Consider the following 22,426-nt stretch of genomic DNA (forward strand, 5'->3'; position numbering starts at 1 on the left):
TACTGATTGTGGGACAATCACAATAGTTCCAGCATTGTCTTCACCAAAATCTCCAAAGTGTTCATTTTAAGGCAATGGAGTGGAGGAAACCTGCAAAGAGCTGAAGACAGCCATCATTTCATGCTGTTAAAAAAAATTGTTTATAAGACCAGGAAACACAAAGACAAGTTTGAAGAGAATGACTCCATCATCCAAGACCTCGTTGACATCAAGAGGAAAGCTCTCCATGCCTGGCACAATGACAGCAAGGCAGAGAGAAGAACTCATCAAACAGCAATGGCAGATTTACAAAGAGTAATTGGGGAAATCAAGAACCAATGGTGGTCTTAGAAAACTGAGGAGCTGCAATTTATTACCAACAAGCATAACACCTGGGGCTTCTCCACTGCCATCAAGGCAATACATGGACCCAACACCTAAATTGATGTGTAAGCAAGGAAATAGCCTGTTGAGAGAGAGAGAGCGCGCGCGAGAGAGAGAGAGAGAGAGAGAGAGAGAGAGAGAGAGAGAGAGAACACATCAGCCTTCGATGAAGAAAACATGTCAAAGAACTTCTAAATTAGAACACAACTGTAGAAGAGGACATGTTTGAGGAAATCCCCCAACAGCTCACCAAACATTATCTTAGACAACTAGCTGGCATAGCAGAGGCTGAAGTTGCCATAAATACATGAAGAATAGAAAAGCTGCACAAATGTACTGGATTCCAGTGGAGATTTTCAAATTTGGAGGAGCACAGTTTACCTGTCATCTCTTTCAATTGTTCATGAAAATCTGGGACAAAGAAGAAATTCCTGACCTCAGGAGAAATGTCACTATCACCACTGTCTTCAAGAAAGGAGACAAAGCAACTCTTGGAATTACTGACGAATCTGCCTACTCTCCATTGCTGGGAAGATCATTCCCTGAATCCTCACTGGGCACGTTCTCCCAGTCTCTGAAGAAATCTGTCCAGAAAGTCAGTGCAGCTTCCATACAAACTGTGGGCCTTCACTGACCTGGCCAAGCTTTTTGCATCAGTCAGTCGGGAAGTGCTATGGAAGATCCTATCAAAGGTTGGCTGTCAGGAGGAATTTATCAGCATTCTCCATCTCCTCTAGACATTGGTGACAGCTCTCTCCAACAATACTATGATCGAATACTTTGAGGTCAAGCTGGCATGTTTTATCTCCCCACCCTTTTTCCCATCTTCATTGCCATCATCCTTCAACTTGTCAAGAACAAGCTTTCCAGTGGTGTGGGCACTGTCTACTGCAGAGATGGAGAAGTTTTCTACCTCAATCGGTTGAAATTCAAGAGAAAAAGGAACACTGAACTTGCTTGGGGAATTCAATATTGGAATGATAACATCTCCTCTGCTTTTGTGGAAGAGAATCATCAAGCCTATCGCTTTTGTAGACGTATACCAAAGAATTGGCCTCAGCCTCAATCTCAGAAAGACTCAAGACCTTTATCAAACGGTCCCAGGGCAGGGTCTGGTTAATCCTGCCATTTAGATCAACAGAAAATCCTCCAAATGTGGAATATTTCCCCTACCTGGGGAGCCACCTCTCATTTAAAACTGACATTGATGCAGAGGTCCAACACAGCAGCATGCAATCCACAGCCATCACCTTGGAATGTCTCAGGATGAGATTCTTTGATAACTGTGGGCAGCATGGTAGCTTAATGGTTAGCACTGTTGCTCACAGCATCGGGGGCCAGATTCGATTCAAACCGCTGGTGAATGCCCGTGTGGTGTTTGCATGTTCTGCGTGCATTTCCTCCAGGAGCTCCGGTTTCCTCCCACAGTCCAAAAATGTGCAAGTTAGGTGGATTAGCCATGCTCGGTTTCCTATAATGTTTAGGTTAGGTGCATTAGCCACAGGAAATGCAAGGTTATTGGAATAGGGCATTAGCCACAGGAAATGCAGGGTTATGGGAATAGGGTGGGGGTGGGTCTGAGTGGGATGCTCTTCGGAGGGTCAGTGTGAACTTGTTGGGCCAAATGGCCTGCTTCCACACTGGAGGGATTCCACGATAACCAAAACATTTGTATGGATACCAAGGTCCCTGTTTTTAAGGCAGTTGCCCTTCTGACTCTTTACATGGCTCTGAAATTTGGGATGTATAGATGGCACCTCAAGTCCCCAGACAAGTACCACCATAGCTCTTTGAGACAGATTTTTCACATCGGTGCCCTGTAAGGAGCCAACAGCACCAGCAATGAGATCATGACCATCAAAAACCAACTTCCATTGAGTCAGCCACATGCTTAATATGCCTGTGTTCTGACTGCCTAAGCAAATCTTTGCCCAGCTCAAGGAAGGCACTCAAATAAAAGGAGGGCCAGGGAACTACTTTATGGACTCTCTGAAAGTTTACCTCAAGAAATGTAACATTGATATCAACACATGGGAGGCCCTTGTCAGAAGAAACTCAGAGGAATCTCCTGTTCAAAGGTACACGGTTCTTTCAGAACACTAAATAAAAGCTGAGAGAACTGTGGGTGCTGTAAATCAGGTACTTCCTGGAAAGGCTCAACAGGTTTGGCAGCATCTGTGAAGAAAAAAAATCAGAGTTAAATCTTCAGGTCCAGAGACCCTTCATCAGATGTTCCGAGGGTCCCCGGACCAGAAACGTTAAGTCTGATTTTTTTTCTTCACAGATGCTGCCACACCCATTGAACTTTACCAGCAACTACTGTTTTTGTGTCTTTGAGAATACTCTTTGGCAACAGAAAGTACAGAGAAGGAACGCTAATACTCAAGGCCAGAGTCCAATTTCATTTCCCAGAAACACATGGCAAATGTGTGGTCAGGGATGTAGCTCTAAGATCAAGCTCATCAACCACACAAGAACCCAAACAACCCATGATCAGTGACAGGAAATTTTCTACATGGACAATAATAGTAGGGAACGATTATTAATCACTTTACCATTAGTGCAGAAGTTCTGGAATCAGGCACTGAAGAAAAAATCCATGATCACAGGTCTCCTTATTTTTGTGTACCACCGTATTAGTGATGCTTATATAGAGGTAGACTGCAAGAGTTGTTATGCTCCGAACTTGGGCAGCAAAAAAATCTCTGGAGCCTCAAGAAGCACCTGAAATTGTTTGTTTTTTTTTGTGACATTTGACTGTGGTATTTGTTCCGAATTGAATATTATCAGTGATAATATATTATTAGCTGCATGTGAGTTTTATTAAACATAGGTAAGGAATTTTATTTTTACGTAATAAAAGAGAGAGCTCTTTGTATTTACAAAGATCATCTTATGTACAAGCAGCAGTTTACTTAATAATTAAATTAAGAATGGTAGTATCAGCCTTCACCCTTACTCTCATTTAATTCTCAGCATTATAATAGCATTCTAAAACCCTGAGGGTTTCGTGTACAAAATGAATTGATTTAAAACTATACTATTTGCGCAGTGCATTGTAATTAGGGTAAAACATCACCTGAGAAACAAGGCGCTGGTTTTCACTGAGCCAGGTTTCCCTCATAGCAGCTTTACGATCAAATCGACGTGCAAGTTGTTCCAGCTTTTCTTGTCTGATCAACTCAGTCCTTAATGCCAGTTCTCGTTCATGTTCAGCTTTTTCCAGTCTTTCCCAGGCCTGTAAGATTGGTATTCAGTAACTTGTCAATCTTTAATGAATTAGTTACTCACAACTATATTAAAATCAAAATGAATAATAACTAATGTTCTCCATTAAAATTAAGGCTACCAATATTAGATGAAAGTGGTTGAAAATAAAAAAAATTTCAAGTGAAGTTTTGTTATTTGTGACTCGTCATGTGGAGACAAACTAAGCAATACAAAGGAGCCATCAGAAACTTATAAATCAATGCTAAGACGAGAGGCAGAGAGAGTCTAAATTGCAACCAAAACCCCATAAAGATTTGCAAATGCTACTGGGCCTCAGTAAAACAGAAATTTGAAATCTTTGTGGGTGGAAAAAAGGCCATAATTTCAGACTTCTGTGGGATAACAATCAACTCCAAGCAATTTAAAAGGAGGTGTAAACATTCAAGTAAAATTCTTACTGAAGGAATTCAATGCTCAAATGAAAACTTTGCTGTCAACCTTTATCATACGTATTGTGTTATTTTGATATTTAAATCAAAAATAAGAAACCACAGCATTATAGTTAAACGAAGGATTGTCATCCTCTATTTATATTCGATCAGCAGATGCGTCATTGGGTTGAGCTGGAATGCAGACGTTTTTGCATAAAAACAGGGTTTGGTGATGATGGCAGCTTGGGCGAGTTAATTAACCTCCAAAGGGAAAATATGATGCATAATGGAACATGTTTTGCACAAATCTTTTATCGTTGAAGATGTTCTGTGGCTGGACATAGTGAGTAAGGAAGGGCTTTTATGAAAGAGATTAAAGATTACTTTTTCACCCAGGAATAAAGAACACTCTCCGTAGAAAAGATTGTGGATGCTGGGTCAACAAATTTTCAAAGGCATGTTAGGTAAGAGTTATCGAGGAATATGGCGGGTAAATGGCAGAGAGATACAGATCTACTGTGATTTAACAGAATGACAGTATGATACAGATCCTGAAAGGCCTATTCTTGTTCCTGTGTGTTCAACCAGATAGCATCAGAAATAATAATTTTTCAGTACAGAGCAGCTCTGGGACGAGTGGAGTCAGAGTTTTTCCATCATGGAAAGAAGCCCTTTGACCCATTGTGTCCGTGCTAGTCAGCAAACATTTCCAGCATTTGGCCACTAGCCTTGAATGCTCTGACATTTCGATTGTCCAGCTAAATAGTTCTCAAATGTCTTGAGGGTTACCATAACTTTAGGCAGTGAGTTCCAGATACCCAAAATCCTCTGGATGAATTTTGTTGTTCCCTCTATTCTCTAAACCTCCTGTTCCTTAACTTAAACTCCCACACGCCAGGTTATTAACCCCTCTATTAAGGGAAAATTTTCTCCCTAACTACCATGCCTAGGCCTGTCTGAATTTTGTATACCTTAATCAGAATTCCCCCTCAGCCTTCCCTGCTCCAAGGCAAATAAACACAACCTATTCAGTCTTTCTTCATAGTTGAATTGATCCAGCCCAGGCAATATCCTGTTTCTCATCTGTGTCTTGTCTAGTAATCACATCTTTCCTATGGCGCGGCGACCAGAACTGCAGAGTGCACCAACTGTGGCCTAGTTAACGTTATATAGATCTCCATCATAAGTACCTTGCACTTCCGTTCAACCCTTTGACTAATAAAGGCAAATATCCCATAAGCCTTTTTAACCACCTTATCTACCTGTCCTGTTGTCTTCAAAGATCTGTGGATATTCATCCTAAGGTCCCTCTGATCTTCTGTACTTCCTATGGGTTGAGTAGTCTGGGCCTGTACTCACTGCAGCTTTGAAGAATGTGATGTGACCTTACAGAAACACACAGATTCTTAGAGGATTTGACAGGATAGACGCAGAATGGTTATTTTCCGTAGTGGGCGAGTCTTGGTCCAGATGACATAATCCCTGAGCAAAGGATCGACCTTTTAAGATAGAGATGAGAAGGAAATTCTTCTCAGAGGATAGTGAAAGTGCTAAATTCCTTAGTATAGATGGTTACTGTAGCGGCTAGGCTGTTAAATATATTTGTAGTTGACATAGACAAATTTTTAATCATCAGTACGTGAATCCTGGGTGTGGAGAAAAAGCAGAAAAGCTGAGGATTATTAGATCAGCCATGATCTCACTGAATGGCAAGGCAAGCTCTATGAGCCAAATAGTCTACTTCTGCTTCCATATCTTATGATACTGAGACCCAGGGTGTGATCATAGAGATAGCTCATGGCTTTAACAGTATCTTAAAGGAGTGGTAGGGAATCAAAACGCACTGGGATGACAGACAACACAAGGCAATATAACAGGCAGCTATTGTTTAAAAAAAACACAAATATTAGAAGAAATACGATTCTCCAATGCTGTACTGCCTGGTCATGATCAAGCATTTATCTACCATCTATTCTTGATCTTTCCTTACGTTCACCTAAATTTTGTTCCTGCTGTATACTTTCCATCATAGGATACCATTTGGAAATGGGATAAGGCAATATATGCCAACTGGTTCAATTTCAAAGGTGGTGTCAGAAGAGAGGCACCTGGGGCATTCACGCACAAATTTTTAAGGCTAATATGACAGATTAAGAAAGCAGATCATGGGAATCCTGAGCTTTATAAATTAAGGAAGGGTGAAAAAGGCAGGTGCTTATGATAAACCTGCGATAACACTAATTCTGTCCAAGCTGTAGTATTGGGTCCAATTCGCCACAGCCATACTTTAGAATGAAAGTGAAGATTTAGGAATAAGCGGAGAGTGATTTTCTAGAATGGTTCCAAGGATGGGGGATTACAACTACGTGAGTACTCTGGAAATGCTAGATAGGCTTTTCTTAGAACATTGATGTCAAGAAGAGATTTGGTAGAAGTGTTAAAAATTATGCAGGCTGAAGGAAATCCGTTTCCAAGGCTGAAAGGGTATGGATCTGAACTATTTGCTAAATAAACCAGAATCAATATAATGAAAAACTTCTTTTCACAATAACCAATTGGGATTGGGATACACTGTGTTTCATGGCACGTTCAGATTTCACAGTAGTTTTCAAAAGGGCATACAATAAACACGCGGAGAGAAATTTGCTGAGATGGATCAGAAAAGTGGAAAGTAGGATTACAGGCAATAAATGTGGAGGTGGAAAAGCACAGCATTCGCGGAGCAGGAAAGTCAATGTTTTGGGCCACTTTGAAGAATTTCCTCCTCCCTCTCAAGAGAGCTCAGTATGTCTCTCTCCCACTGCATTCCTCCCCTTGGTTATCTCCTCTGCCCTGAAGCTCTTTGACCACATTCTGAAGCAATCCTGCTACGACAGCCACATGCCCTTCCTCAGTGCCTGTCTATGTAGCTGGCTTATCCCCCAAGGACTCCAAATAACAAGACCACCATTGCAATTTGGACCCAATCATGACAACTTCTATCTACAGCACCTCCAGGGCATCCAGAAATGGTTTTCCCTGTGGATTCTCCGCTCCACTCTCGCAGCCATTCATCAACACCTTCGCTCCCTGCGGTCAGCCCTGTCCCAGACCTGCTGGGGACCACTACTGCTTTGTACTCAGGAGGATACACACCCTCAACTAACATTTTTTCCTCCATCAGTCCTGGCAGAGGGTTTTGGCCCAAAACGTTGACTTCCCTATTCCTCGGATGCTGTCTGACCAGCTGTGCCTTTCCAGCTCCACATTTATTGACTCTAGCTTCCAGCATCAGCTGTCCTCACAGTCTCCAAACCTGGAAGGTGGGACTAACTAAATCGCTCTCTGGAAAAGCCATGCAGGCTTGATGGCTAAATTACTTATCTCTGTGCAATTCTACTGTATTATTTGATGCTAACGCACTCAACCGAATTCTCATCTTGGGCAAAACCCAGAAACCAGCGGTGCAATAAATGCTAGGCCTACTCAAAAGATGTAGTTGCCTGTACAAACTACAACAGGCTTCTGACAAGATTAAATATATTTCCTTCAAGAAAGAAGCAAAACAAAAATGAACACTTTTTCATAATTACCTTGTTGATATCGGAGATGAGTTTGCCTTCTCTTGGCATATAAACTTTCTGATTGTTTGCTCTCATTTTGCTTTGAATGGTGAAAAGCAATACTTCAAGATTTCCTTTCTCTGTAAACCTATGTCAGAAGGAAACAAAGCATCAGACAAAAGCCAAATCATTTCAGATATTACACAAGAATAATGGAAATTTTATTATTTTAGCGTTTCTGCCACAAAACTCAACAGGCGAAGTACAAGTTTAATAGTGATAGAATTAATTGTAAATTCCAGAAAATTGCACCTGGCATACATGAAATAAGCTAATATTGTTCCTGACGATGGCAAGAATTGAGAGCTTTGGCAAATCAGAACTGCCCATTTGTATTGTGAAAAGCTCACTCTCAATCTAGGAGCAAGTAACATTTGTTCTGAAGAAACGTTAATTCTGCTTTCTCTCCACACATGCTGCCAGACCTGCTGAATTTCTCCATGCCATTTACATTTTTGTTACAAGAGGCAATGTCCTGATAGCTCAAAACAGCACACTCAGTGACAAGACTTTTTAAAAAGCTTGAGGATATTCAGTAACAGGGCTGTCTGCTTGAATGCCAGTCCTTCTGCTGACTTAATATTCATTTCCTTCCATCACCAGCAAACTAAAACTAACAGTACACGTTATCAGTAGGAATGCAAACCCAATTCTACAGTATCTTTCAGCCCCTAGTGGTAGTGAAAAGCACAACAGCAAAATGGAAACATCATCATTTCCCAACAAAATACTAACCTAATTTAGACTTAAAATTCCATTCCTTTATTGTTGTTTGGTAAAATTCTGAAACTGTCTATTTATGATAGTAATCACCTGAAGGAGACATCCTTCCAGTGCTTTTACAGATCAATGAAGGTAATAAATCAAGTCTCAGTGTCACCCATCTCCACAAACTTAAAAAAAAATTAAACTATTCTGAAAAGCTATCGTCATCCATCCAAGTTTCTTCTGTTAAAATTCTGAACAGTTTACCCTATTTGTACACTATGACATCAGCGTACTGGTAAGTATACTCAGTCAGATAGCTATGAGAAATGTTCAATAATCAACTCGTATTTATGTTTTCCCAAGTGGCTTTTGACATTAATTTAAGAAGCAATTTAGTAACTTTTAACAATCGTACTTTGATGGTTTTTCTACAGTGCGATATGTGTTAAAAGCTTGTAGCTGCTGCTGAACGCCAACCAGTGAATTGGCAAATTTCCGATTGTTCAGAATAATGATAGTCTGTTCGATCCACTCCAGCAGGTCAGACGCCAGTGATTCATATTTTTCTATCATTTTTTCAGTTTCAATTGCACAATCAAGTACCTGTCACGGGTGAAAACAGAACAATTTTAAAGCAACAAAACTCATGAAATGTCAAATTTGCAAAAAGGATATTGCACAATATCAGGAAATAAGTTCACCATTGATTAAAGAATCATTACACTGTGGAAACAGGCCCTTTAGCACAACAAGTCCACACCAACCCTCAGAGAATCCCACACAGACCCATCTCCGTGTAATCCACCTAATCTACACATCCCTAAATACTACGGGCAATTTAGCATGGCCAATCCACATAGCCTGCACACCTCTGGACCACAGGAGGAAACCGGGGCACGCGGAGGAAACCCACACAGACACGGGGAGAACGTGTAAACTCCACACAGACAGTTGCCTGAGGGTGGAATCGAACCCGGGTTTCCTGGCACTGTCAGGCAGCAGTGCTAACCACTGAGCCACCGTGCCACCCAGAACGCTTCACGAATTTGTGCATCACCCTTGTGCAGGGGCCATGCTAATCTCTGCATCATTACTATTTTATTGTATGTGCTGCCGAAGCGAGCACACTATATAAAGTTCTGAATTGCTTAATGTGTTAATCATATTCAATTAGATTTCTTGGAATGAGTTAAGTGATGGTAACATGATCAAGGAGGTCAGGTGACTCAAACATTTTAAGCCCAGCAACCTAAATGATTAAATAAATACTTTGTCACCTTTTAGGGAGAACTGATGGCATTGCTAAGTTTGCAAATGACACAAAGATAAGCAGAGGGAGATAGTGTACAGGAAGCACAGAGCCTGCAGAATGACTTGGACAGACTAGGAAAGCGGGCAAAGAAGTGACAGATGGAAAAGTCAGAGGTTATGCACTTTAGTAAGAAGAATACCGGCATACTCTATTTTCTAAACGGGGAAAGGTTTCAGAAATCTGAAGCAAAGGGACTTGGGAAATCTTCGTTCAGGCTTCTCTTAAGGATACATCAGGTTCAGCTGGCAGTTAGGAAGGTAAATACAATATTAGCATTCATTTCAAGATGGCTACAATACAAGAGCACAGATGTGCTGCTAAAGCTGTATAAGGCTCTGGTCAGACTGTATTTGGTACAATGAGGGCAATTTGGGGCCTTGCATTTAAGCAAGAATCTGCTGGCCTTGAAGGGGTCTAGAGAAGGCTCACAAGAATGATCCCAGGGATGAAGGGCTTGTCATATGAGGAACGGTTGAGGGCTCTAGGTCGACACGTAATGGAGTTTGGAAAGATGTGGGGTGGGAGACTGCATTGAAACCTTGAATATTGAGAAGCCTGGATAGACTGAATGTGAAGATGATGTTTCAACCATTGGGAAAGATGAGAACCTAAGGGCACAGGCTAAGAGTGAAGGCATGGTCTTTTAGACTGGGAGGATGAGGAATTTCTTCAGCCAGAGAGAGGTGAATCTGTGGAGCTCACTGCCTTAGAAGGCTGTTGAAGCTAAGACAGAGTGTATTTAAGACAGAGATAGTAAGGGGATCAGGGGTTACCTGGAGAAGGGAGGAGAACTGGTTTGAGAAACAACAGCCATGATCAAATAGTGGAGCAGACTTGATGGGCTGAATACTTTAATTCTGCTCCTGTATTTTATGGTTTATGGAGATTGTTATGGGGCCACATGGTGTTAAAATCCATCTAGTAAGTCCATGGTCTTAGTTAAGCTATCATAGAATGATGAGACATTTCCAATAAATAAGAAAAATATCTTTCTAAAAATAAGGCAAGTAACTGTAAGCGCTGACTCAATACATTAGCAGAGAAAAGATCTGAGCATTGATAATGAAATTTAAATACTTAAGATGGAACAATTATACTTCAATACATTTCAATTTCACATGTTACAAAAGCCACTATATAGTTCACCACTGCAAAACATCATACTGTTCTCGATCTTACTGGACGGCTTCCTCAAATTAATACAGAATAGTTTCCAAGAATTTTTGAAATACCTTTCCAATACGCTTTCCTTCCACAGCCAGGGCCTTCATCTTGGAGAAGTAGTGGTAGTATGTCACCACATAGGTAATAATTGACTTTTCATCAGGGTGATCAACACTGACATCTGGCAAACAAATGCTGAGTATTACCCATTGTGATCAGAGATAATGGGAACTGCAGATGCTGGAGAATCCGAGATAACAAAGTGGGGAGCTGGACGAACACAGCAGGCCATGCAGCATCTTAGGAGCACAAAAGCTGACGTTTCGGGAGGACTGCAGGAGGCCCAGGATGGACATGTCGTCTCAGGAATGGGAGGGGGAGTTGAAATGGTTCGCGACTGGGAGGTGCAGTTGTTTATTGTGAACCGAACGTAGGTGTTCTGCAAAGTGGTCCCCAAGCCTCTGCTTGGTTTCCCCAATGTAGAGGTAGCCACAACGGGTACAGCGGATGCAGTATACCGCAGTGCCATTATGATGCCACCCGAAGGTTGCAGGAACAGCAACTCATATTCCGCTTGGGAACCCTGCAGCCCAATGGTATCAACGTGGATTTCACCAGTTTCAAAATCTCCCCTTCCCACCTCCACTACATCCCAAAACCAGCTCAGCTCGTCCCTGCCTCCCTAACACGTCCTTCCTCCCACCTATCCCCTCCTCTACCTCAAGCCACACCTCCATTTCCTACCTAATAACATCACCCCGCCCCCTTGACCTGTTCGTCCTCCCGGGACTGACCTATCCCCTCCCTACCTATACTCTCCTCTCCACCTACCTTCTCCTCTATCCATCTTTGGGTCCGCCTCCCCCTCTCTCCCTATTTATTTCAGAAGCCTCTCCCCATCCCCCTTTTCCGAAGGAGGGTCTAGGCCCGAAACGTCAGCTTTTGTGCCCCTAAGATGCTACTTGGCCTGCTGTGTTCATCCAGCTCCACACTGTTATTGAGTATTACCTAGCTGCTTAGCAGTGTTCCAAAACAGCTTGTACAAACTGTAAATAAAGGGGAATTGCCAATTTTAAGGATCATTATATGACAGTGACCATGAAGGTCATTGATGGTAATGCGCATTTCAAAAAGGTGACAAGGGAGAGGACCCAAATAATATTTTTGAATCCAAAATCAACTTAAATCTACTATGAACATTAAACTTGGAAGAATGGTGCTAGGAATGGAGGTGGAGGAGAGTTCGTGAAACGAAAGGATTGTTTATGAGTGGGGAATTAACAATACACAATCCAAATAACATTCTTGAAATACCCTCAAGCAGCTTCAAGCAGCAAATTATACAAAACCACTAAATGAACACTTTCAACAAAGTTTCATGCTAAGATTTAAAAATGAACCATTAAAAACTAACCTTCAGGGTCCAACAATTTGGTAAGCCCAAGGTGCTGCTCTGCAAGGTTGAAAGCATTCTGGAGATTGTAGTGAGCATTAGACTTCTTAAGCTTGTCAAAATCAATCAAGTCCGGCCTGAGCAAATGATAAAACAGTGAGAAGATATGGACGTGTACATACTGCAAGATGAATGCAAATTGTGTGATTTAAATATTCATTTACAGCTAACAATGCCAACATACCTATGCTTGTGTATAACAGCATTGAATGCCATGCCATCCCTCCAGCTGGTGGTAAAGTTGTGAATATTGACATTGGGGTAGCTATGGAGAGGAAAAGGAAGTGTAAGGTTTTATTTCTATCTTGAGAACCAAATTGAAGAATTAAGTGCAACAAGCTAAAATTAATACGCTAGATCAGTTCATGGTTGTCATTTTGATAACACTTTAAATCATGCTTCAAAGAAAGAATGGTAACTTGGTTACAGAGGGAATCTCCTTATCATTTGCAATATTGTGACTGAATTGTAATCATTTACACAAATTCTCATCTCTGGTGAACATACTGGGTTACCTGTCAGACAAATCTTTTCTGAATTCACCTTTTTTGCCAAGGGAGTGTTTATGGAATGTTACTATACTGTAACAGTTAATAGTAACAGTTACTGTATCTATTATTGGTTAAGATTTCCATTGGTGTTGCTAATCTAAGTATTTTTTAAACTTTGTTTGTATTTTAACTATAGCATTTAAATAGATTGTGCTGTTGCTTGAAAAAGTTAGGGTCTAGACTATCTTCTTAAAATATTTTGAAGGGTCCTGATCTGGTCTGTAAGAGCGGTATATAGTACCCAGAAAATAACTGAATTTTATTGTTGGGAGAGACAGTTAGCAAATGTGGAGACCCTCTTACTGAAGGCAACTATCTTTTTACTGCATAAGATCAGGATTAAACACAGGATGTCAAATAAGGTCAAAATATAGGTGCTCGTAAAATTAAGGCAGTTTAAAAAAAGTACAAATATAGAGTTAATGTATTCATACCTTTGCTAATACCAAAACTTTATGGAAACCAATGCCAAAATTAATTTACTTAACACCAAAAACAGCAATTTAAAGGTTGCATACTTGCATCTACTTAAGTAGATGGATTCATGCGAGATGTGTAAGACTTAAGAATTGGGAGTGTATTTTTTTTCACCCTTACTTTGTCAGTAAAACCACAACTGATCTTCAAATTATATTCCTTTACAAGTATAACATGATAAATACATGAATCTACCACATGGATACACTAAAGGAATACTTTACTGAGATATTCAACCAAAATAAGTTAAATATTCAATTTCACATGATTTCCAAGTGCCAATGCAATCACCACAAAAACAGGGTTTCACAAATGGTTTTTTAAAAAAATCTCCAAATGAGGAGACTATTACATGATACACCTATTAAATGTACTTTCCTTCATAATTAGAAAACACAGAGTATTGTGGTATTGTTTTGAAAACCCAAGTAGGACTTGGATAAGGCATTCCATCAAAACATTTTTTTTTAAAATGCTGTTATTAAGGTTCAAGGTTCAACTAAGAAAAATCACTCAGCTGCATTACATGCTTCTCTACTGGTGTGCTTGAAGTGGGCTGGGTGGTGTGTGCACATGGTATGTGTGTTGCACAAAAATTCAGTGGGAAATCCAGACCAGGCCAGCATTTATTGCTCATTCCTAAATACTTTTGAATTAAATGGCTTGCTAGTCCATTTCTGCAGGCAATTAAGAGTCACAGTACTGATGTGTCTGGAGACGTGTACAAGTTAGACTGGGTAAGAATAGCAGATTTCATTTCCTAAAGCACCATAGTGAATCAGATGAGTGTTTATGACAATCCACAATGGTTACATGGTCGCCATTAGATGGGCTTTTAATTCCACATTTTTATTGAATTCAAATCTCACCATCTGCCACAATTAATTTTAAGTTAGTATCCCCCCACCCATCCCTTCTTAAGGGTATTTTCAATTTAAGACTACAGTACCTTAAACGTTCAGTCTTCAGAAAGGCCTGACTTCCTGAGGAATAAAGAATGGGAAGTACCAAGAAAAGTGTCTACCATCCTTTAATCAGGAAGGCGATCCAGTGTGATCATTGGGAATCAAATAGGTCACTTAGTGATTATTCTAAAGATCACAAGCTCCAGTGAACTGGAAATGGCCAGATATCAGACCGATATCCTCAGAACATTAGTGTGGCCTTAGGAATACTAGTCCAGTGACATTATCAATATGTCACTGCCTCCCCTTCTTTGGCTGGCGGGGTGAGGAGCATGTGCCTGATAAAATCCAACCCACTGTTATGGTGAAACATTATTACAAAAATTCCACTGGTAGCACTCACCCTGCTGTTTTCATCTGGCACCATAACAGCAAAGCATCTTTTGCAGATTTCTTTTCCTTGTTGTCTTCTGATTCAACACTGATATCTTGGATCTGGAGAATAAAAAGGAATACCTGTCAAATGGGTTCTTTCAGTTGCATGACTTAATCATTTCCCAGAAGCTAAAGGAGCTACTGAAAGGAAGTATATTTCGGCAATTCCAAATACATTGGTTTCTTAAAAAGGGGAATATTCATATTTGGTCAATGTAGTGGTCACTGTGTGTAGAAGTCTTTCTTAACATCTTTCCCGAATGGTTTGGCCCTAATTCTCAGAGTATATCCTTATTTCTATAATCACCAATCAGCAGAAATACTTTATCTTTATCCACCCTATTTTTTTCTTCTTAGTAATTTAAAGACTTCATCCCTTAACCTTCTAAATTCTAAAGAAAACATGCCTAAATTGTAGAATTTCTCCTCATAACACAATCCTCTGGCATACAAGTATCATTCTTGGGAATAAGTGGTCAAAGAATTAGAATAATAATTAAGGCAAGCATTAAGATCTCAGTAACATCCACTGCATTGTTGAATTTACCTGGAATCGGAGGATGATGGTCCAAATTAGACCAAGAGTCAGCCGGTGGTTTCCATCTACAATATCATGAGATCCCATATTTTCTAAATGTACTCTTTGCTCCTTAAGAAACTGAAGGGCTTTGTCAACATTTTCGAGACAGTGAATGCGCATTCGTCCTTTTGTTGGTTTGGGCTGGTAGTCAAAGAAAGAGAAAAGGAACATGCACTTAAATGTGGAATATTACACAAAAGAACTATGATGCAAACATATGACGTAAATATTGACTCAAAGTTTGCAGCTGTAAAGACAGCAAAACTGTCAGCGCTCTCTATCATTATTCTATTGAAAGTGGCAATAATTTCCAGAATCCACGCATGCAGTTAAAGACAAAAATCCAGATGTGGCCTTTGGTAATTCTAAACTTCTTCAGAGGATGTGCTGTTTAGGTCTCCCAAAAAATGTAACCAATTTAAAATTAGTCAACTGACCAAAATATCGAGTCAAACCAAGATTGCCAAACCCATTCTCTTGTCCAAAATCTTTGAACCATTTTGCTGTCTCACATATCTGTTCCTATCTTTATCCAGCATTCCATGTACAACACTGTATTTCAACTGAAGCACCTGGTGATCCTTTGCATCCCAGATGCTAGTCTTCACCTACCCAACTTACACCATGTGACAGTTACGTCATTAGGTACAGCAAAGATGACATGCCTAAGGTTAGCGGTTCAACATAGTACAGCAACTGGTGGTAAGGTTAATCAAGCATAACAAAAAACTAAGTTAAAAATTGAATAAAATAAGTAGCTCCTTAGAACACATCAAGAATGGCAGGACTAGTGAGGTATTTCAGTTCCAACATGTGGGAGTTGCTGGATGTCAGTTTAGTTCAGATCAAACAAAGCCGAGGCAAGCGTTTGAAGTTTGAGGAGCTTTGGCTCAGAGTTTATCGGCCAGAGGCTGAACTGCAGACAATGGGACTCAGCAGTCACACGTCTTAGGTGGTCAGGCTGTCTGATTTGGTCAGTGTTGAGGAATAAGAGTGGTGAGTGTGAGTGAGGCAGGTAAGATGGCCCAGAGGGCAGGAGCATAGGAGCCTCAGACTTTGCAGTTATCCAAAAAAGTTGAAAGAACCTCAGAGCTGTCAGATGAACGTGAGGTTGAAAGCGATAGTTGATCCTGGTACAAGATCCAAACCAAGAGGGGGCTATGAGGAGGAAAGTAGGGCAATACTGGGTGATAACAGGATGATTAACATTGTTCTCTGCATTGCCTGTTCACTGGTAAGGTTTGGGACCTCTACTCAGCAACTATGAAGGAGAGGATCCCACCACTATTGTGAAAGTCTGCATTCGCAGTAGGATGAGCAAGATCTCACATTAAGAAGCAAAACCTCAAAAGGTTAATCTCAAATCTCTGTATTATGGTTAAACCACATACAAACTGCCACAGAGCATATCAGATTAAAGAGATGAATGTATGGCTCAAAAAGTGGGAAAGGGGTTCCAGTTGGGGGGGGGGGGGTGGAAACTGGCACTAGGAAAAAGGTGGAGGTATGGTTCTGCTATTTAATTATGGCATTAGCATGAAAACAGTGGATAACATAAATTCAGGGATGTGGAAACAGAAATGAGAGATGATAAAGGCAAGAAGTCACTTAAGGGAGTGGTATACAGGCCCCCTAGCAGTAACGAAATGATCAAGTGTACAGCATAAAGGAAGAAATATCACAACTCATCAGTAAGATAAACTGACTATCATGTTAGATTTTAATCCACCCAATCTAGAAAAGTCGGATGTCTAAACATACCGTCAGTGAGGAGTTCTTAAAAATTTTCAAGATAATTTCATACAACAGCATGTTCTTAAGCAGACCAGAGAGCAAACTATTCCAGATTTGACGTTGCAAAATGAAATAGAATTAATGATCTTACACGGAAAATGCTCCTAAGTAGTAACGATCGTAGTATGCTTGAATTTTACATTTCAGTTGAAGGAGAGAGGAGTGGGTCCAAGGCTATTTTTAGAAATTTAAATAAAGGGAATTATTGGGGGTTGAAAGCCAAGCTGACCAAAGTGAATTGGCAAATTAGCTCCAAAAATAAGTCAACAGGGATGCAGTGTCAGACATTTGAGGAAATATATCAGAATATATTGAATAGATACATTTCAAGGAATAAGAAAATATCTTGTGTCCAGACCCCAAAACTGTCATCAACGAGAAATACTAGAGATAGCATCAAACTAAAAAAATGACATATTTTTGTTGCAAAGGTAGGCTAGAAGATTGGACAGAATATGAAAAACAGCAAAGAATGATCAAAAAATTAATGGGATGGAAATATTAGAGAATGAGAAGAAAAGCTAGTCATAAATATAAAAACAAATCACAACAGTCTTTGTTAATACATAAAGAAGAGTAAGCAAAGTAGGTGTTGCTCCTTTAGAAAGTGACACTGGAGAAGTAGTAATGTAAAATAACGAAGATGGCATTATGGCAGATACACAGAAATGGCAGATTAATTGAACTGTATTTCGTATGAATCTTCAGTATAGTGGATACAAGTAAAATTCCAGGAGTAAGGACAAATTGGGAAGTGAAAAGAAGGTGAATGGTTGGAGATGCAGGCTGATGGACCTTGTCCAAGGATCTTAAAAGTGGGATAATTGATGCAGTTTTAGCTCATTTAATTTTCCAAAATTTCCTTGATTCAGAAATGATATCATTAGATTAAGACAATACCGTATGTAACACCTTTATTCAAACACAGAGGGAGCTAAAGTAGGAAACTCCAGGCTCGGTAGCTTAATGTCATTCATAGAAAATACATTAGAAACTATTATTAAACAAGTTATAGTGAGACAGTTGGATAAATTTAAGGCAATTAGGCAGACTCAACATAGTGCTGTGGAAGGAAAATCACATTTAACCAAGCTCTTGGAGTTCTGCAAGGTAGTAACGTGCTCTGAATAAAATATAATCAGTGGATGTACAATACTCAGATTTGAAGTAGGCATCTGATAATGCATCACCTCAGAGGTTATTGAGAAAAAGAAAAGCTAAAGGGAGAGCACGCTGGCATGGATAGAAGATTGGCAGGCTTAGAGGAAATGAGAGTAGGCATAAATGAGTCTTTTTCAGGTTGATGATGTGATTAGTGGTGTGCCACAGGGATTTTAGATAAGACCTCAAAATGCTTACAATTTATATGAATGACTACAGGATGGTTGCCGTACTTGCTGGTAGTGAAAAACAGACCAAAAAGTAAAAGTAAATTGTGAACAAGATATAAGGAAGTTACAAAAGAAATAAATAACTGAGTAGACAAAAACATGGCAAATGCAATATAACATGGGCAAATATGAAACTGTCAATTTTGGCAGGAAGAATTACAAAACATTAACTAAATTGTGAGAGATTGCAAACATTTGAGATACAGTGGGAATCTGCGACACATCATGTATGAATCACAAGAAGGTTAGTACACAGCTCCAGCATGTAACTCGGAAAACTAATTGAATGTTATCATTTATTGCAAAGGGAATGAAATACAGAAATACAGCTATCATACTTCAGTTATACAGCTCACTAACAAGAATACATCAGGAGTACTGTATACAGTACTGGTCACTTTACGTAAGGATATAAATGTGTTGTAGGCAGTTCAGCCAAACTTTACAAGGATAATAACTGGAATGGGGAATTTTCTTCTGAGGAAAGATTGGACAAGCTGGACTTGTATCCACTGGAGATTAAGAGGTGACACTATTGAAAGATAAAACCCAGACGTCAGGCTATCATCATTGGCCCAATGATTTTCAGCTGCTTTACCTGCCTTCTATCATAGAAAATATGTTCATTCAAGGCCTGGGATAGTGGAGTACATTAAGGCTACATATCTGGGGGTGGGCCTGCTGAGCTCAGATCATAGCTAGATAGATAGATAGAGCTCTTAAAAATAGTGGAATCAAGGGTTATGGGGATAAGGCAGGAACAGGATACTGATTGTGGATGATCAACCATGATCATAATGAATGGTGGTGCTGGCTCAAAGGGCTGAATGGCCTACTCCAGCATCTATTGTCTATTGTAGCTGAGGCCTCAGTGGTTGTGTGGGGACGCAGCCAAGAACAGAACTGGGGCCCATAATATTTTTCCCTGGTTTTGTGTTCACTGATGCCTGTTCTATGTTCAGCACCATTGCTGAATCTTCAGAGATCAAAGCAATTCAAGTTCAAATTCAGCATGATCTAGATAATATTCAGATTGGGTTGATTAATGTTAAATAATATTTGCACCAACCAAGTACCATGCAATGACCTTCTCCAACAAGAGATAATTCAACCTCTGCCTCTTGATATACAATGGCAATACTATTGCTGAATGCTCCACTATGAACCCCTTGGGGTTACCACTGACCAGAAACTGAACTGGACAAAACATATAAACGGTGACAAAGGAAGGTCAGAGGCTGGGAATTCTTTGTTGAATAATTTACCTCCTAACTCCCCTAAGCTTGTTCACCTTCGAAAAGGTACAAATCTCAAGTGCAATGGAATACTCCCCACTTGCAGGACAAGTGCATGTCCAACACTCAAGAAGCTTGACACTACCCAGCACAAAGCAGCCCACTTTATCTGCACCCTATCTAACAGCTTGAACATTCACTTCTTCCACCTGTACAGCAGCTACAGTATGTAATGTCTGCAAAATATACTGCAACAACTCACCAAGATACCTTGAGATACCTCCCAAACCTATGACCTCTACCACCTGGCAGGTCAAGGGCAGTAAACACATGAAAATATTACCACTTGCAAGTCCCCTCCAAGCCAAACATCATCCAGACATGAAACTTCTGTATACCACTTTCCCTAAACTGTGGCTTAGGGAAAACTTGAAATTCCCTCCTTAACTGTACTATGGGTGTATCTACACTACATACACCGCAGTGGTTTAACAAGGCAGCTCACAGTTATCTTCTCAATTAGGGTTAGGCAAAAGAAGCTGGCTGAAAGCTAGCTAGCAATGTCCACATCCATGAATAATTTTTGAAATATCACTCCCAGTAAGGTTTCCAGCCCAACCAGAAACAACTTCTATCAAACCAAAAATGACATCCTGTAATGTGACAAAGTTAACTGTTCCTCCTCATCCTCTCAGACTTGTCTGCAGACTTTAATATAGTTGACGAGACCATCCACTTCCAATTTGATCAGCTTGAGCTTGTGACTGCTCTCACCCAATTCTATTCTTACTGAAACATACAGAGAAAAACACTTTGAATGACTTCGCCTGCTTTTACACCATTATCTTTGGCATCTCCAAAGATTTATGCTCGGTCCCCTCCTATTTCTTACTTATGTGTTGTTTTAATTAATATCATACAAAAGCAAAGCATTTATTTTCATATGTGCTCTGATGATCAGCTCCACTTCACCACCACCTTACTCAACTACTCGAAAATAAAAACACAAATTGCTGGAGAAACTCAGGTCTGGCAGCATCTGTGGAGAGAAAGCAAAGTTAATCTTTTGAATCTAGTGACTCTGAAATCAGAATCTCTGACTTCTCTACTGCTGCTATTGTACTACTTAGCCAACATACAGCTCTGCACAAGAAGAAATTTCCTCCAATTAAGTATTGGGAAGGCTGAAATCATTTTAAGATTGTGCAAATGCAAGGTAAGAGTTGGGCAATTTACCCACCCTTGTGTCTGCTGATGGCCATTAAAACATAAGAAAAAATGAAGGGGCAGGATGAACCACTTAGGTGACTATCAACTGGCCCCAAAGTTAGCGGGGCACCCAACCCTTCCTCTGTACCTGCAAAATTTTACAGTTCTGGAGAAAGTGGGTGGTTGGTGGAAAACAGGTTCATTTTATATGGATAGTAGGGACTGCAGATGCTGGAGAATCTGAGATAACAAGGTATAGCGCTGGATGAACATAGCAGGTCAAGCAGCATCATAGGAGCAGGAAGGCTGACGTTTCGGGCCTAGACCCTTCTTCAGAAACGTTCAGAAAAGCACTTCTGAAGAAGGGTCTAGACCTGAAGCATCAGCTTTCTTGCTCCTATGATGCTGCTTGACCTGCTGTGTTCATCCAGCTCTACACTTCATGGATGTGAGTTTGCTCGCTGAGCTGGAAGGCTCGTTTTCAGACGTTTCATTACCATTCTAGGTAACATCACCAGTGAGCCTCCGACGAAGCTCTGGTGTTATGTCCCGCTTTCTATTTATCTGGTTAGGTTTCCTTGGGTTGGTGATGTCATTTCCTGCGTTGGTGATGTCATTTCCTGTTCTTTTTCTCAGGGGATGGTAGATTGATTTGGAGCCAATGTGTTTGTTGATGGAGTTCCGGTTGGAATGCCATGCTTCTAGGAATTCTCGTGCGTGTCTCTGTTTGGCTTGTCCTAGGATGGATGTGTTGTCCCAATCAAAGTGGTGTCCTTCCTCATCTGTATGTAAGGATACGAGTGATAGTGGGTCATGTCGTTTTGTGGCTAGTTGATGTTCACGTATCCTGGTGGCTAGCTTTCTGCCAGTTTGTCCAATGTAGTGTTTGTCACAGTTCTTGCAAGGTATTTTGTAGACGACGTTCGTTTTATTTGTTGTCTGTATAGGGTCTTTTAAGTTCATTAGCTGCTGTCTTAGTGTGTTGGTGGGTTTGTGGGCTACCCTGATGCCAAGTGGCCCGAGTAGTCTGGCAGTCATTTCGGAAACGTCTTTGATGTAGGGGAGAGTGGTTATGGTTTCTGGGCCCGTTTTGTCTGCTTGTTTGGGTTTATTGCTGAGGAATTGGCGGACTGTGTTCATAGGGTACCCATTCTTTTTGAATACGCTGTATAGGTGATTTTCCTCTGCTCTGCGTAGTTCCTCTGTGCTGCAGTGTGTGGTGGCTCATTGGAATAATGTTCTAATGCAGCTTCGTTTGTGGGTGTTGGGATGGTTGCTCCTGTAGTTCGGTATTTGGTCCGTATGTGTTGTTTTCTTGTAGCCACTGGTTTGAAGTTCTCCATTGGCTGTTCGCTCTACTGTGACATCTAGGAATGGCAGTTTGTTGTTGTTTTCCTCCTCTTTTGTGAATGTTATGCCAGTAAAGGGTATTATTATTGACGACATTATTAGAAGAACAGAAGAACAGAAGACACATACACCAGACACCACCAACCTCAATCAGCAAGGACAACATCATCAAGCTAGTGGACCTATGCCTCACCACCCACTTCACTTTCAATAACAAAACCTACAGACAAACCAACGGTACACCCATGGGATCTCC

The 22,426-nt window shown here is 40.5% G+C and overlaps 1 protein-coding gene and 1 non-coding gene across 6 annotated transcripts in view; both read right to left on the minus strand.

The window, feature by feature from the left end:
* Nucleotides 1–22,426, minus strand: part of sptbn1 (spectrin, beta, non-erythrocytic 1) — a 239,773-nt gene that overhangs the window by 60,735 nt on the left and 156,612 nt on the right. For all 5 annotated transcript variants that reach the window (XM_048536023.2, XM_048536019.2, XM_048536021.2 and 2 more), the window contains 8 exons: nt 15,159–15,332; nt 14,580–14,671; nt 12,428–12,508; nt 12,205–12,320; nt 10,859–10,971; nt 8,730–8,917; nt 7,577–7,694; nt 3,443–3,601 (listed from right to left, as the gene is read on the minus strand). In XM_048536023.2, coding sequence (XP_048391980.1) covers nt 3,443–3,601; nt 7,577–7,694; nt 8,730–8,917; nt 10,859–10,971; nt 12,205–12,320; nt 12,428–12,508; nt 14,580–14,671; nt 15,159–15,332 — 1,041 coding nt within the window. The remainder of the gene's footprint in view (nt 1–3,442; nt 3,602–7,576; nt 7,695–8,729; nt 8,918–10,858; nt 10,972–12,204; nt 12,321–12,427; nt 12,509–14,579; nt 14,672–15,158; nt 15,333–22,426) is intronic.
* LOC125455247 (U6 spliceosomal RNA) lies at nt 9,337–9,440 on the minus strand. Its single transcript, XR_007248192.1, has one exon. It is a non-coding gene; the product is annotated as a U6 spliceosomal RNA (small nuclear RNA).

The sequence above is a fragment of the Stegostoma tigrinum genome, chromosome 9 (genome assembly GCF_030684315.1).
Source record: "Stegostoma tigrinum isolate sSteTig4 chromosome 9, sSteTig4.hap1, whole genome shotgun sequence".
Taxonomy (NCBI): domain Eukaryota; kingdom Metazoa; phylum Chordata; class Chondrichthyes; order Orectolobiformes; family Stegostomatidae; genus Stegostoma; species Stegostoma tigrinum.